Source organism: Bison bison, unplaced genomic scaffold (genome assembly GCF_000754665.1).
Source record: "Bison bison bison isolate TAMUID 2011002044 unplaced genomic scaffold, Bison_UMD1.0 scf7180017864089, whole genome shotgun sequence".
Lineage (NCBI taxonomy): Eukaryota > Metazoa > Chordata > Mammalia > Artiodactyla > Bovidae > Bison > Bison bison.
This window is the reverse complement of record NW_011494661.1, coordinates 470-18,043: the sequence shown is the minus strand read 5'-3', so window position 1 is coordinate 18,043 and position 17,574 is coordinate 470. Positions and strand designations below refer to the sequence as shown.

The 17,574-nt window shown below is 43.1% G+C and overlaps 1 protein-coding gene across 2 annotated transcripts; it reads right to left on the bottom strand.

The window, feature by feature from the left end:
- Positions 1 to 9,786: 9,786 nt before the first annotated feature.
- On the bottom strand, positions 9,787 to 15,257 carry LOC104987172 (HRAS-like suppressor 3). 2 transcript variants are annotated; one of them, XM_010837960.1, is made up of 3 exons: positions 14,848 to 15,257; positions 10,407 to 10,514; positions 9,787 to 10,011 (listed from the first exon to the last, which is right to left on the bottom strand). In XM_010837960.1, exons 1-3 carry the CDS (start codon positions 15,178 to 15,180, stop codon positions 9,838 to 9,840), a joined length of 615 nt encoding a protein of 204 aa, XP_010836262.1. In that variant the 5' UTR covers positions 15,181 to 15,257; the 3' UTR covers positions 9,787 to 9,837. The 2 variants fall into 2 exon arrangements, with proteins under 2 accessions (XP_010836262.1, XP_010836263.1); XM_010837961.1 differs by lacking the exon at positions 10,407 to 10,514.
- Positions 15,258 to 17,574: the final 2,317 nt, after the last annotated feature.

Here is a 17,574-nt window from a genome sequence, read left to right as displayed (position 1 = left end):
CTCTTGATGAAAGTGAAAGTGGAGAGTGAAAAAGTTGGCTTAAAGCTCAACATTCAGAAAATGAAGATCATGGCATCTGGTCCCACCACTTCATGGGAAATAGATGGGGAAACAGTGAAAACAGTGTCAGACTTTATTTTTCTGGGCTCCAAAAGCACTGCAGATGGTGATTGCAGCCATGAAATTAAAAGACGCTTACTCCTTGGAAGGAAAGTTATGACCAACCTAGATAGCATATTCAAAAGCAGAGACATTACTTTGCCAACAAAGGTCCGTCCAGTCAAGGCTATGGTTTTTCCTGTGGTCATGTATGGATGTGAGAGTTGGACTGTGAAGAAGGGTGAGCGATGAAGAATTGATGCTTTTGAACTGTGGTGTTGGAGAAGACTCTTGAGGGTCCCTTGGACTGCAAGGCGATCCAACCAGTCCATTCTGAAGGAGATCGGCCCTGGGATTTCTTTGGAGGGAATGATGCTAAAGCTGAAACTCCAGTACTTTGGCCACCTCATGCGAAGAATTGACTCATTGGAAAAGACTCTGATGCTGGGATGGATTGGGAGCAGGAGGAGAAGGGGACAACAGAGGATGAGATGGCTGGATGGCATCACTGACTCAATGGACATGAGTCTGGGTGAACTCCGGGATTGGTGATGGACAGGGAGGCCTGGCATGCTGCGGTTCATGGGGTCGAAAAGAGTCAGACACGACTGAGAGACTAATCTGATCTGATCTGATATCAGTTTTCCTGGCTCTCTGACCTTTAGACTCTAGAGCTTACCCTAGTACCCCACGCTGCAAGTTCTCAGGCCAGGAACTGGGACTTAGACCATCAGCTCCCTTGGTTCTCAGGCCTTTGGGCTTGGATTCAGTTATAACACTAGCTTTCTGTTCTCTGCTTGAAGATGGTGGATCATGGGACTTCTCAGTCTCTTTAGCCACGTGAACCAATTCCTATAATGAGCCCCTTCTTGCATCTATCTATCTATCTATCCCTGCCCCTTGTTTTGATCACAATAATAATTTATAATAAATCTTGATATTTGATAGTGCAAGTCTTCCTGTCTGGTATTTCTTCTTGGCAATGAAAAAGCTAATCTTGCCTCTTTACTTTTTGGAGGTCCACTTGAGAATCTGGCAGCAAATTTCAGCAAAGACCCTGTTGGAATTTGGTTTGGAATTGCATTGAATCTAGAGATGAAACTTGGAAAGAAACTGACATTTATGATATTGAGGTTTCTTATCCGTGAATACTGTATCTCTCTCCAATCACAGATTTCCTTGGATGTCCTTAAATACTTTTTCCACAGAGATGTCATCCATATATTGCTTGAATGTTTGGTAAGACTCATCTGTAAAACAATCCAGGCCTGCCTTTTTTTGTAGGACAATTTTTAACTACTGATTTAATTCCTTTAAGGGTAATAGAGCTGCTTAGATTTTTTTGACTCATCCTGAATTCAATTTTGATAACATGTTTTCCTTAGAATGGTGGCCCAAATGGTAAATCATCTGCCTACAATGCAGGAGACCCAGTTTCAATTCCTTGGTGGGGAAGATCTGGAGAAGGAAATGGGAACCCACTCCAGTATTCTTGCCTGGAAAATCCCTTGGATGGAGAAACCTGGTAGGCTACAGTCCATGGGGTCGCAGAGAGTTGGACACGACTGAGTGACTTCACTTTCCTTTCCTTTTCCTTAGACTGTATTAATTACATCCAAATTTACTAATTTATTGTCTTCAAGTTATTTATTGATTTCTTCTTGTTTGATCTCCTTAGCCTCTGTAGTTGTATCTCCATTTTCCCCTAAAACATTAACTTGTGCATTCTCTTTTGTTGCTTATTTTGATTCATTTCTTTTGGTTCCTATCTTTTTACTTTCTTCCTATTTCCCCCTTCTGCCTCTTTCTGTCTCCTTTTTTTTTTCTTCAGTCTTTTAAAGGTGTAATTAACATACACCATTGTCTTAGTTTATCTTAGTTTCAGGAGCACAACATAATGATTTGATATTTGCATATATTGCAAATGATCACTACAATAAATCTGGTTAACATCTGTCATTATACATAGTTACAAACTTTTCTTTTTCTTGTGATGAGCACTTTTAAGATCTACTCTCCTAGAAACTTTCAAATATGCAATGCAGTATTTTAGCTATAGTCACTACTGTGGTGTTGGAGAAGAGTCTTGAGAGTCACTTGGACTGCAAGGAGATCCAACCAGTTCACTCTAAAGGAGATCAGCCCTGGGTGTTCTTTGGAAAGAATGATGCTAAAGCTGAAGCTCCAGTACTTTGGCCACCTCATGCAAAGACTCATTGACTCATTGGAAAGACTCTGATGCTGGGAGGGATTGGGGGCAGGAGGAAAAGGGGATGACAGAGGATGAGATGGCTGGATGGCATCACTGACTCAATGGACATGAGTTTGAATGAACTCCGGGAGTTGGTGATGGACAGGGAGGCCTGGTGTGCTGCGATTCATGGGGTCACCAAGAGTCGGACATGACTGAGCGACTGAACTGAACTGAGCTGAGCCATGTGGTACGTTACGTCCTCATAACTTATTTATCTTATAACTGTAAGTTTGTACCTTTGACCTCCTTCACCCATTTTGCCCACCCCTCAAGCCCCACCTCTGCCAACCACCATCTGTTCTTTGTGTCAATAAGCATGAGTCTTTTTAAAGATCCAATATATAAGTAAGATCATACAGTATTTGCATTTACCTGACTTATTTCACTTAGCATAATGCCCTCAAGGTCAATTTATACTGTTAGAAATGGCAAGATTTCATTCTTTCCTATGACCGAATACTGTCCTGTTCCATATGTGTGTGTGTGTGTGTGTGTGTGTATATACATATACACATATATATACCACAGTTTTTTTCATTTTTTGTTTTGCAGTGAATCAGCACCTTTTTAAAATTAAAAAAAAATTTTTTTAACCACCAAAAACATTTTGTATACCACAATTTCTTCATCCATTTATCGATTGATGGACACTTGGGTTGTTTCCGTATCTTGGATGTTGTGAATAATGCTGTGACAAACATGGGAGTGCACATATCTTTTCAAATTAATTTTTTCTTTTCCTTGGATAAATACCTGGAAGGGGGATTGCTGGCTCATATGGTAGTTCTATTTTTAATTTTTTGAAGAACCTTCTTACTGTTTTCCATAGTGGTTCCACCAATTTACATTCCCTCCAACAGGGGACAGGGGTTGTCTTTTCTGCACGTTCTCACCAACATCTGTTATTTCTTGCCTTTATGATAATAGCCATGAACTGATATCTTATTGTAGATTTGATTTGCATTTCCGTGATGATTATTACTGTTAAGTATTTTTTCATTTACCACCTATTGGCCGTCTGGGCTTCCCTTGTGGCTCAGCTGGTAAAGAATCTGCCTGTAATGTGGGAGACCTGGCTTAGATCCCTGGGTTGGGAAGATCCCCTGGAGAAGGGAAAGCTATCCACTCCAGTATTCTGGCCTGGAGAAATCCTTGAACTGTATAATCCATAGGGTCTCAAAGAGTTGGACATGGCTGAACGACTTTCACTTCCCTTCACTTCATTGGCCATCTATATGATTCTTTCTGTTAATATCTTCTTAAATTGGATGATTAATTCATTCAGTTCAGTTCATTTGGTCAGTCGTGTCCGACTCTTTGCCACCCCATGAACCGTAGCACACCAGGCCTCCCTGTCCATCACCAAATCCCAGAGTCCACCCAAACCCTTGTCCATTGAGTCAGTGATGCCATCCAGCCATCTCATCCTGTCATCCCCCCTCCTCCTGCCCCCAATCCCTCCCAGCATCAGGGTCTTTTCCAATGAGTCAGCTCTTCACGTCTGGTGGCCAAAGTAGTGGAGTTTCAGCTTCAACATCAATCCTTCCAAAGATACCCAGAACTGAAATCCTTTAGGATGGACTGGTTGGATCTCCTTGCAGTCCAAGGGACTCGCAAGGGTCTTCTCCAACACCACAGTTCAAAAGCATCAATTCTTTGGTGTTCAGCTTTCTTTATAGTCCAACTCTCACATCCATACTTGACCACTGGAAAAACCACAGCCTTGACTAGACGGACCTTTGTTGACAAAGTAATGTCTCTGCTTTTTAATATGCTGTCAATGTTGGTCATTGGAGAAGGCAACGGAACCCCACTCCAGTACTCTTGCCTGGAAAATCCCATGGACGGAGGAGGCTGGTGGCTATAGTCCATGGGGTCGCAAAGAGTCGGACACGACTGAGCGACTTCACTTTCCCTTTTCACTTTCATGTATTGTAGAAGGAAATGGCAACCCACTCCAGTGTTCTTGCCTGGAGAATCCCAAGGACTGGGGGAGCCTGATGGGTTGCCGTCTATGGGGTCGCACAGGGTCGGACATGACTGACGGGACTTAGCAGCAGCAGCAGCAGGTTGGTCATAACTTTCCTTCCAAAGAGTGTTTTTTAATTTCATGGCTGCAGTCATCATCTGCAGTGATTTTGCAGCCCAGAAAGATAAATCAGCCACTGTCTCCACTGATTCCCCATCTATTTGCCATGAAGTGATGGGACTGGATGCCATGATCTTAGTTTTCTGAATGTTGAGTTTTAAGCCAACTTTTTCACTCTCTTCTTTCACTTTCATCAAGAGGCTCTTTAGTTCTTCACTTTCTGCCATAAGGGTGGTGTCATCTGCATATCTGAGGTTATTGATATTTCTCCCAGCAATCTTGATTCCAGCTTGTGCTTCCTCCAGTCCAGCATTTCTCATGATGTACTCTGCATATAAGTTAAATAAGCTGGGTGACAATATACGGCCTTGATGTACTCCTTTTCCTATTTGGAACAAGTCTGTTGTTCTGTGTTCAGTTCTAACTGTTGCTTCCTGATCTGCATACAGATTTTTTCAAGAGGCAGGTCAGGTGGTCTGGTATTCCCATCTCTTTCAGAATTTTCCACAGTTTATTGTGATCCACACAGTCAAAGGCTTTGACATAGTCAATAAAGCAGAAATAGATATTTTTCTGTTATTCTCTTGCTTTTTCTATGATCCAACGGATATTGGCAATTTGATCTCTGGTTCCTCTGCCTTCTCTAACTTTCAGCTTGAACATCTGGAAGTTCACGGTTCACATATTGCTGAAGCCCGACTTGGAGAATTTTGAGCAATACTTTACTAGAATGTGAAATGAGTGCAATTGTGCAGTAGTTTGAGCATTCTTTGGCATTGCCTTTCTTTGGGATTGGAATGAAAACTGACCTTTTCCAGTCTTGTGGCCACTGCTGAATTTTCCAAATTTGCTGACATATTGAGTGCAGCACTTTCACAGCATCATCTTTCAGGATTTGAAATAGCTCAACTGGAATTCCATCACCTCCACCAGCTTTGTTCACAGTGATGCTTCCTAAAGCCCACTCGACTTCACATTCTAGGATGTCTGGCTCTAGGTCAGTGATCACACCAGCATGATTATCTGGATTGTGAAGATCTTTTTTGTACAGTTCTTCTGTGTATTCTTGCCACCTCTTCTTAATATCTTTTGCTCCTGTTACGTCCATACCATTTCTGTTCTTTATTGAGCTCATCTTTGCGTGAAATGTTTCCTTGGTATCTCTAATTTTCTTGAAGAGATCTCCAGTCTTTCCTGTTCTTTTGTTTCCCTCTATTTCTTTGCATTGATTAACTCATTAATTTACACCTTTTTCTTTCTTTCTTTTTTTACACCTTTTTCTTTCTTAATGTTAGAATTCATGGTATAAATTTCTTTCTAGGTGTCTCTTTAGTGGAGTAACCGAAATACTAATATCTTTATATTTTTGTTATCATCTAGTTCTAAATGTGGAGAAGGCAATGGCACCCCACTCCAGCACTCTTGCCTGGAAAATCCCATGGATGGAGGAGCCTGGTAGGCTGCAGTCCATGGGGTCGCTAAGAGTCGGACACAACTGAGCGACATCACTTTCACATTTCATTTTCATGCATTGGAGAAGGAAATGGCAACCCACTCCATTGTTCTTGCCTGGAGAATCCCAGGGATGGGGAAGCCTGGGGGGCTGCCGTCTATGGGGTCACACAGAGTCGGACACGACTGAAGTGACTTAGCATAGCATAGCATAGTTCTAAATATTGTCTAGTTTCCCTCGTGTTTCTTTCTCTGACTCATAATTTATCGAACAGTGTGTTCTAAAATGTCTTAAAGTATAGGGTTTTTCTAGCTATCTCTTTGTTATTGATTTCTAACTTAATTGTCTTATGGTTAGAAAAAATGATCTTTGTCTTACCGGTCCCTTGAAATTTGTTCAGACTTGCTTCAAGGTCAAGGACATGGTCAGTTTCATAAGCATTCCTTTGTGTGTGGTCAAAAGGAATCTGTATTCCACAATTGTACTGTATGTGTTCATTAAACCAGCGTGTAGGTAACTTCTTCAAAGCTTCTGTATCTTTACTGATTTTTGTGTACCCTTAATTTATCAGTTCCTGAGAGAGGCATCTGTAGATCTCCCACTGTCATGGTGAATTTGTTATTTTCTCCTTGCAACAGGCTAACATTTCAATACCTATTTGAGGACTTTTATGAGATGCAAACAATTTTAGAATTATTGTACTTTCCTACCAAGTTGCAACTGTTATCAGAATTGTTGTGGAGTACTTTTTAACACCAGCCACTAATTCTCCGAGTTCCAGACACCAACTGGTTGCTCAACAAGTCAGTTCGATTTTGACACTAACCACAGACCTTGCAGTGTCAGTGGTCAGCACCCTGACTGCCCTCCTTCACCTTCAGATGCTGTTCACCACTTGCAAGTCCCAGGCCACATGTATTTCTGACAATGGATTAAAAATCACAGGTTCCCACAACCCCTCTGATGGTTCAATAATTTGCTAGAGAAGCTCACAGAACTCAGGAAAGCACTTTAATTATGTTTAGTGATTTATTGTAATGGATACAACTCAGGAACCACTAAGTGGAAGGGATGCATAGAGCAAGGCGTGGGGGCAGAGGAGGCAAGCAGCTTCCCTGTCCTCTTCAGGCAGCCACTCCCCAGATACCTTGGTATGTTCACCACCAGGAAGTTCAAGTCTCCTTACTGAACAGTTTTTATAGAGCTTAATCTTCAGCACCCGCTCCGACGTTCCCTTCTTAGAGATCTGTAGCCTGAAATGTCCAACCCTCTAATCACTGGGTCTTTTCGATGACCAGCCCCATCGTAAGGCTATCTTAGGGTCTAAGTCACCCCATTAGCACGAACTCAGGTTGATCAAAGGGGTTCCTTAGAAATAGCAAAAGACAAGCCTATCACTTGGGAAAGTCTGAGGGTTTTAAGCACTCTGGCCAGAACCAAGGACAAAGGCCAAGTGTAGTTCTTATTATGCCACACTTTTTATCCTCTTTCTGTCTAGTAATCATTTTTTGCTTTAAAGCTGATATATAAGATATGAAAGTGCTATACAAGCTTTTAGCTAATTAGTATTACTAATTAGTAATTAACCAATTTTTAGTTAGTACTTGCCTAGCATATCTTTTAATTAAAAATAATTATATAATATATTGAAATAATTTCAATTTTCAATTGAACAATTAAATTTTCAAGTTCAAATTTCAGAAATTTTAAAGATGTTTTATGTGAAAATTTTAATATACACAAAGTACTAGAAAGACTAGTACAATGACTATTTATATACCCATTGCATAGATTAAAAATTTGTTTTTTGTCATAATTTGCTTTATCTGCATCTATTTTTAAACTGGATCATGTGCTTTACATAAAATTTCATGCCTATCACATTTAATAAAATTCATAATTTCTTAATATTGTAAAATACTCATTCCATATTTAAATTTCCCCAGTTATTCCAGATTGTTTTATCATCATTTTTCACATTTAATTGTTTTGCCTCCAACATATTTTTCCATCTAGGACAATTTATACACACTCTCAATTTTTCTTTTTGATAACATTAACATTTTAAAGTCATCAGATGAGTTGTCATGTAAAATGTCCATCATTTTAATTTGTGTTCTTATATTTCATTTTATCTGCTGTACACAGTATTCCCTGGTTAGTTTTGTAATCCAGTGTAATGTTTGCTTTTGCTTGGCAAGTTTGGCAACTTTAATCCATTTCTATTTATGGTCATGACTAATACATTTGGAATTAGTTCTTCCATCTTATCTGGTTATTTCTACCCACCACAGTTTTTGAGTTTTCTTTATTTTTAACTTGAACTGGGCATTCTGACTTGCTTTCTTGTGTTTAGTTTTCCTCATTCCTCTTTTCCTACATAGCTAGTTTGGAGGTTTATATCTATGTGTCCACATCACATTCTGCCCCATGTGAGAGAAGGGGCTCTAAGATACCCACCCTTTTATGTTTGGCCTGTGTCTCTTGGGTTTGGGGAGCTTGAGAGCTGGCATGACATGTTACATCAATAGGGCTGAACCAAAAAAGAAAAAAAAAGCTACATCAGGAGAAAATTATTCGTATATCAACACTGGGCATAAAAGGGCACAAGCTTATCCTAGGCCAGATATGGTCCAAGCAGGAGGAAGCTGGCAAGGGGCCATTTATAAGTTCTGTCCAGGATTCCACAGACAGATGGTCCCCATAGAGCGGAGCTGATCAAGGAAACACTGTCAACTAGATGGAGGAGAAGACTTGTCCTGTGGACTGAAGGACAAATTGGTCCCATCAGGGTGCTTTTGAGGAACACATGAAAGCTCTTTTAGGAAAATGATCACTTTGAACATCTGCCAAGCCCAGTGAGTGATAGCAAATCTCAAGGGTCCAACCGGGAATGGTCATAACTCCTGCCCTAACCCCTCCCCAGAGGCCTCAGCACCAGCAGGTCAGGTATAAGACCATCCACACCCACACTCCATAAGGTCTGAGGCAGCCTTGTACCATGTGACCTGGCTCCACTGGGCAGAGCTGATTGGTCTAGTGGGGCCACTTGACCCAATGGCAGTCAACCAATCAGTAGACAGCTCAGTGTGGTGAGGGAGCCAATCTGATTCTGTCTTATGAGATTGTGCTAGGAGCTCTTCTCAGGCCAGGGGTAGAGATGGCGCTGAGCGGATATGGGAAGAGAAGCCACAGGAGTGGGTGTGGGATCAGAGACTTGGGGGCCTTGACAAGCCCCAAGAGGAGAGGACACAGGATCACTGCGGGCTGCAAGTGGTAAGGCAGAGAAAAGCTGTGGAGAGCAGGGGAGGTTTTAAACAGAATTGGCCAGAGCATATAATTTTCATTATGGCTGTGGTTTGGTTTGGTTTGAGCCCCACTGGACATCTACAGACTCCGGCTGCTGACTCCTGGAAGCCAGCCTGGGTCTAGTTCCAGGTCAAGGGTCCTGGTTTCCCTTGGTTCCTGTTCTTGCATATCAGTCAGGTTTGCCTATCTCTCTTGCTGCCGACCTCTTCCTATACAACTGGAAACACCCATTACTTGAGATAACCAGAGCTGGACCTTGTTTTCTGCAGGCAAAGAACACAGCCCACAAATCGAAAGTGAGAAAAAATCATCAAAGAGCCAGAGCAGAGCCTGGCATCAGCAGGAGCACAGCCTTGCTGCACCCTCAACAGACTTCATGCCAGGCAGTTCTTGATGCATGTCCTCCAATAAAATCCTCCCTTACTGGGTTTTGTTTTTATTATTGTAAGAAAAAATGAAATCCACAAAGCAAACCAGAAACTGATAGCTTATGGTGTTTGGTGTCGAATTTGTGGTCTCCAAAGGAGAAGATTTAACTCCAGAACCAAAGATGCAGTTTCAGTCACTCAGAGTTTTGCGCAGCAAAGATATTTATTTAAAGTAAAAGGAGAGAGAAAGCTTCTGACATAGATATCAGAAGTAAAGTAGAAAGAGTGCCCACTTCACTAGTTTAAGCAAGGCATTATATACTTTTCTACTGGCTGCTAAGAATAGATTAAAAAAATGCCTCAAGACCCAGATGTTTGGATTGATTTTGTATAACAGGTTCAGTTTCATGATGATAGCTGCTGGGACAGCATCTATGACCTGCAAGAGAGAGGAGAGTGAGTCAGACTCTGTGTCAGTAAGCTGAGTACCCACTGTACATTCAACAAGGATGTCCAGCTCAGGGAGCTTCATGTGCCTCATAGCCTCCTTGACAAACTCAGGAGTCAACAAGTATTGGCTGGGAAGTGCAGAGAGGAGGGCAACATGAGGAAGGAATTGGTGAATGGGGCAGCTGGCCAATGTCATACACAGGCCTGAAGAGGGAAATTCCCTTCAGCCTGCGGGTTTTAAAGCAGACAGACGCCCAGAGGGTGACTGTGGAAAGGACAGGGAGATGAAGCCAGACGGTTGAAATCCTGGCTGATCAACAGGGAGCTCTTGAGATACACATAAATTTGAACAGGAATTGCTATTGAACCTCAGTGAACTCTGACCTGGGTCCTAGCAGAGCCCTCACTTGTCTTCAGCTTTGCTGTATCCCCAGCGCCCAGACCTGTTAAGGCTGCAAGTGCTGTCTGCACTTTCTTCCATACATGACTCACCTATGAAAAAGAGTGGTGATGTTATACTTTAAATTATTAAGATATCTTACTTATATTGCTTGTATTAGAAAAAAACCCTAGAAAAGTAAGAGTAAGTTTCAGTGTAAATACAGAACATGTATCAAATTTCACTCCTTCCTGAACTCCAAATAAAAACAAAATAAGACATTAGTTTTAGGCATAATTCCACTAGGACTCAGAGAACACTAAAGGCTAAGGCAGCTGTGAAAAAAGCTGAATATTAATCCTAAATACATTAAGTCCCCTACATAGTAACCTGGTCAGTTCTGAGAGCACGTTCTTACGTCCAATTTGTTCATAAGTTCAACAAAGTTAGCTTAGGTACCCAAGTAACACAATGAACTATACAGTACTGTACTGTAAAAGATTTATAATACTTTTCACACAAAAAATACATAAAAAACAAAAACAAAGAATAAAGAATACTTTTTTTTTTTAAAAATTCAACTTAAATTCTTTATTATCACACTCAAAGATAGTTATTGAAAGTGAAAGCTTTAGCTGCTCAGTAGGTTCTTTGGGAACTCATGGACTGCAGCCTGCCAGGCTCCTCTGTCAATGGAATTCTCCAGGCAAGAATACTGGAGTAGGTTGCCACTCCCTTCTCAAGGCAGACTTCCTAACCCAGGGATCGAACCCCAGTCTCCTGCATTGAACACGGATTCTTTACCATCTGAGTCATCCTCTTAAAAGGGTTCTCATACATTAAAAAAAAATTATTCACTTATTTTTGGCTGCACTGGGTCTTCATTGCTATGCTCAGACTTTCTCCAGTTGCAGGAAGTGGGGACTCCTCTTTGTCATGGAGCATAGGCTCTAAACTTGGGCTCGGTAGTTTTGGGCTCAGCAGTTGTGGCACACGGGATCCTCCTGGACCAGGGATCGAACCTGTGTCCCCTGCATTGGCAGGTGAATTCTTTACTGCTGGGACCACCAGGGGTGGCCCTCTGATGTATTTTTAATCTTACAGTATAGTACGTTGAAAAGGACAGTAGTGAAGAACAACAGCTGGCATCCAGGGGCTGGTGTCACGTGAACAAGCAAGAAGAGTTACTGACTGGAGGAGGGAAGGAGGTGGGAGATGGTGGAACTGAAGGATTGTCAGCAATAGGAGACGGAGGGCACGCTTCAATGCCACTCATTCCTGACTTTGCTGGGACCCAAGTTCGCATCTTTGAAAGTTCAAAACTTGAATGTTTATATGTCGGGGGCTAACTGTGTAGAACAGAATCCCAGAAAAAGATCACATATTAACATCACCAGGTACTTCTGGAAGCGGGTGAAAGAAAGAGAGAGCTGAGGCTGCTCCCTAACCTCAATGAAAATCAGAAGATTTGGGGTCTGAAGCACATGTGAGGGTGTGGGTATCATACCTCCAAAAAGAGACTGAGAGGCCATAAATATGCTAAATGGAGACTCTTGGCCTTCCCGTCCCCTCTGCTTCCAGTACTTTACCCTCTACATAAGAGTCAGGAAAACTCTTCTGGGGAATCGGACTGGCCCAAGTGGAAACAATGAAAGATACCAATATGAGGGTTCCCAGCCTACTCTGAAGTGAACCTCAAAGTCAACAAGCCACTGTCCCCTCTGAGCTCACTCTGCAAGCCCCCTACTCTTAATCATGAGTGCACAATCTAGATGTACCAGACATCTAGCTGCTGCTACTAAGTCACTTCAGCGTGTCTTCCCCATAGACGGAAGCCCACCAGGCTCCCCTGTCCCTGGGATTCTCCAGGCAAGAACACTGGAATGGGGTGCCATTTCCTTCTCCAAGGCATGAAAGTGAAAGTGAAGTCACTCAGTCATGTCCAACTCTTTGCGACCCCGTGGAGTGCAGCCTACCAGGCTCCTCTGTCCATGGGATTTTCCAAGCAAGAGTACTGGAATGGGGTGCCATTGCCTTCTCCGAGACATCTAGCAGGACCTCTGAAATAGAAGACAGACAGCAAAACAAAAGGAAAAGGCAATCTGGAGAAAGAAAAGACAACATTAAAAAAAAAAAAACTGTCTTTAGAGAACAGAATGTATACAGTAAAGAAGAGGGACTTCCTGGTGGCTCAGTGATAAAGAATCCACCTGGCAATTCAGCATCCCTAGGTTGGGAAGATCCCCTGGAAAAGGCACTCCAGGATTCTTGCCTGGGAAATCCCACGAACAGAGGCACCTGGTGGGCTATGGCCCATGGGGCTGCAGAAGAATCAAATATGACTAGAGACTAAACAACAACAATAATAAAGAAGGACACAGTGCTATTAAAAATAAGGGAATGTTGAGAGAAAAAAGGCAATTCTCAGAAAATAAAAATATGATGGAAATTACAAACTCCATTTTAGAGATAAAGTTGGGGAAATCTCGCAGAAGGAACAGCAGAAAAGATGAAGCTATAGAAAACAGCTTCCAAAGGCAAAAATAAAGAAATAATGCGGTCAGTATAACATTTGAATAACAAACTTTCCAAAAAGAGGGACTAGAGGAAACTCAGAGGAGGGGAAGCAAGAGTGAAATAACTCATGAAAATTTACTAGGACCAAAGGATATATGTTTTCAGATTGAAATGGTGCTTTGAGGATAAAAGCAGACCTATGCCAAGACACATTAAAGTGAGATTTTAGAACACTGGGTAAAGACAAGACATTACATCTTCTAGAGCAGGAGAGAAAAACAGGAAACCGAGAAAAGATCAGGAATCAGAATTACTTTAGATTTCTACATAGCAATGCTGGAAGCAAGAAGACAATGGAAGAATGCCTTCAAAATCTTGAAGTAAAACAATTTCTAACCTAGAATTACATACCTATGTGCTTAGTTGCTCAGTCGTGTCCGAATCTTTGCAACCCTATGGACAATAGCCCACCAGGCTCCTCTGTCCATGGAGAATCTCCAAGCAAGAATACTAGAGTGGGTTGCCACGCCCTCTTCCTCCAGGGGATCTTCCCAACCCAGAGTTTGAACCCAGGTTTCCCACATTGCAGGCAGATTCTTTCCTGTCTGAGCCACCAGGGAAGCCCAAAAATACTGCAGTAGGTAGTCTATCCCTTTTCCAGGGGATCTTCCTGACCCAGGAATCAAACCAGGGTCTCCTGCATTTCAGGAGGATTGTTTACCAGTTGAGCTACCAGGGAAGCCTTGGCATTCTATACCTATACACACTATTAAATCAAGTGGGAGGGTAAATTGAAAAATAATTCAGTCATACAGGATCTCAAAAAAAATTCTTCCATGCATCCTTTTTTAGGAAGCTGCTGAAGGAGTTTCCACCACAAGAACTGTGTAAACCAAGACAGGGCTTCCCAGGTGACTCATTGGTAAAGAATCCACCTGCCAAAGCAGGAGACATGGGTTTGGTCCCTGGATTGGGAAGATCCTCTGGAGAAGGAAATGGAACCCCCTCCAGTATTCTTGCCTGGGAAATCCCATGGGCAGAGGAGCCTAGAGGGCTAAAGTCCTTGGTGTCGGAAAAGAGTCAGACACAGTTTAGCTATTCAACACTAAAAACAAACCAAGAAAGAGGACATGAGATTGGAAGATGGTGCTCTGGTGCAGGAGACAAGAGAGGGAAATCTTTCTAGAATAACAGCAAGAGGATCTCCCAGGACAATAACTGTACCCAGTGTAAAGAGTAACTGGTAGGCAGGAAAAATATCCCCCAAAGATGTCTAGGTCTTAATTCCATAATATGTCCTCATTCCTAATACTTGTAAATACATTATGCTACATGGAGAGAGAGAATTAAGATTGCAGATAGAATTAAACTTGCTAATCAATTTACCTTAGAATAGGAAGATTATTCTGGATTTCCAGTAAGCCTAATGTGATCACAAAGTTTCTGATGGAAGGGGGAAGGAGTAGAGTCAGTATCATAGTGATGCAATGGGAGAGAGACTCAACCAGCCATTTCTAACTTTGAAGACAAAAGAGAACCACAAGGCAAGAAATGCAAGCAGCCTCTTGAAGCTGGAAAAGACTAGAAAACAGGTTCTCTGTGAGAGCCTCTAGAAAATAACACAGCCTTGCTGACACCTTGATTTTAGCCCCGTGAGACCTGTTTCAGATTTCTGACCTCCAGAAGTATAAGACAATACATTTGTGTTGTGTTAAGCCACTGAATTTCTGGCCATTTGTTACGGCAGCCACAGGAACTCATACAGCAATCAATTCAAGTTCGATCCTGGCATGTAGAGTTAACTGTTGTCACCATTATCCTATATATCTTAATGCAACTTCTGGGGGATGCGTCCAACCTGAGTAAGAGAAACAGAAGAGAAATGAAAAAATAAGAGACCATGGATCTAGGGACACACTGAGGACCCACCTGGTCGCTGCGGGAGACCCCGTAGCGCAGCTCATTGACGAAATGCTCGCAGTTGGCACGGAGCACACGGTAGCAAAACTCACGGCCCACCAGCTTCTCCGCCAGCTGGACGATTTTGCTGGGAGGGAATGGGTTGTACTTGTCATTGTGCTTGTTTGTGACCTCGTACGGATCTTTGCCAACCACATCACACAGCCGCTCCTTCTTTACTCTGGCCCTGTCGGCCAAGGAAGACCCGATAGTGGACCAACCAATTCCAGAGATTTTGCCTGTGGATTCAGGGTGAGGAACACAATTGGTCTTGGGCCAGCAGGAGCCTAGCATCCACCACATCCACAATGGGATGAGCAGATGAGTCAGGGTCAGAGCTATGTGGCTTTGGATAAGACCATTGTGGTCTCTGGTCCCTGGTTTTCTTATCTGAAATAAAGAGGAGTAAAATCCTGTGATTTGTTGTGATTTTTTTTTTAAACATAGAGAAGCTGGTCTTGTACACCCTGTGACACTTCAGTGGCCCTCTTGATTGTGCAGTATGGGCCCTGAGCACACCCACTTCCCTGGGGGAAGAGAGTGTGAATTTTTTGTGACCCTGCCAAGGCTCCACTTTTCTGACACACACAAAGCTGATTACTGCAGAAAACTTGAATGGGTTTGCAGAAGGGGATTCCATCCTTCTGGGAATAAAGGGACCAAAACCCCACAGCTGCTCCCAGAGGAGTGACACCAGGGAGGTCAAGGAGGGGTACATTCGCACAGCCCTGGTCAATGCTGAGGGCCTGGAAGGTGCAACAGATTTCCAGAAATAAAGCTGCCTTGAAGAAAGGGATCTGGGGTCAAAACAGGGGCCAGAATGGTGTGGAGCGAAAGCTGGTGCCTGCACAGAGATCCCTGTTGAGGTCACCAGCTTATATCATGTAGGGAGGGTATGATGACTGAAAACTGGGCTTGCATTAAAGAGGTGGACCCCAGGGAACATCGCAGCAGAGACTCATGTCCCTCAGAGAGCCTCTGTGGCCCTGCCATGATCGGGAACCCCTGGTCTCTCCCAGGAGGGGAAGAATCCCATGAGACGGGGCAGGACACATGTTGCACTGTGACACCACGTGACAGCAACAAGCGACGGCCAGAGGGTCTGATCAGAGCGCAGGTCCTGTTCTGCTCAGCTTTCCAGAGAGGACTGAACCCCTCTGCCCAGAGAACAACCATGAGATTTGGAAAATCAGAGGAATTCAGATTTCCTCCTAGTAGGGCAGGAGGTGCTTAATGGATTCAGTGAGGTAAATAGAAGATGATGCTGTGTTTGAGCCCCGAGTCTATTGAAAGGGTCAGCGTGGGGACTGGATCAGGGGAACTCTGGAGACCCATCCAACTTCAGCCCCTCGGCAAGCAGGTAGGAGGCTGGGACAAGGGGAGAGGCAAGCAAGGTGCCTGGGGCACAGAATTTCAGGAGGTTCCAGCTTCAGAGGTGCAAGTTCAGAGTCAACACCCAACAATGAGGGCTTCCTTACACTCCACACGCTGGGTGCCACCCTGGTGAGAGTGTGTGCAGGCTCAGAGGCAGAAGCAATGGGTGCTGATTCTGGTTCCATCACTGCACGGTCTTGACATGTCACTTAACTTAGCTGAGCCACCGCTGGGAATCCACAAATACAAGCTAAGATGGAATCATTAACACACATCAATTTAGGAATTTAAGGCTCCTTTTAAAAGAATTATTTTCCTTTTTAAAGTTAGTCATGAGAGACTGTTTTCTTGGGCTCCAAAATCACTGTGGATGGTGACTGCAGCCATGAAATTAAAAGACAGTTGCTCTTTGGAAGAAAAGTTATGACAAACCTATACAGCATATTAAAAAGCAGAGACATTACTTCACTGACAAAGGTCCGTGTAGTCATGTATGGATGTGAGAGCAGGACAATAAAAAAGGCTGAGTGACAAAGAATTGATGCTTTTGCAGCTGGTGTTGGAGAAGACTCTTGAGAGTTCCTTGGACTGCAAGGAGATGAAACCAGTCAATCCTAAAGGAAATCAATCCTGAATATTCACTGGAAGGACTGATGTTAAAGCTGAAGCTCCAACATTTTGGCCACCTGGCTCAAAGATCTGACTCATTGGAAAAGACCCTGATGCTGGGGAAGACTGAAGGCAGGAGAGGGGCATGTCAGAGGATGAGATGGATGGTTGGTATCACTGACTCATTGGACATGAGTTTGAGCAAACTCTGGGAGATGGTAAAGCACAGAGAAGCCTGGTATGCTGCAATCCATAGGGTCACAGAGAGTCGGACACGACTGAGGAAGTGAACACAACATTAAAGAAAATACCAATTAAACAATTGGAGAAAGAGCACATGAATATGGCAAATAATCAATGAATGAAATTTGGGGAACCTCAGATTTCATAGCAGAGCATCAGGTTTAAAGGCAGGAGATAGAGTCAGGGCCAGGGTTTCAGTCCCACCACTGTGACACTCTGCTATATGACTGTGGACAAGTTGCTTAACTTCTCTGAGTCCCCAGTTCCTTGTCGAACAGGTCCAATAAGTCCCACCTGTGCCTACAGCTGTGGATGAGGAGCTGCAAGGATTGAAGAAACAGATTAGGTAATGTGCCCCCACCAGTGCCTGGCATAGGGTTAGTGCCCAGCAAGTGTTGGCTCTCATTAGCACTGGGCCGTTCTCTAAGTTTCCTTCCAGCTCTGACTTCCACCATTTTCTCAGTAGTATGA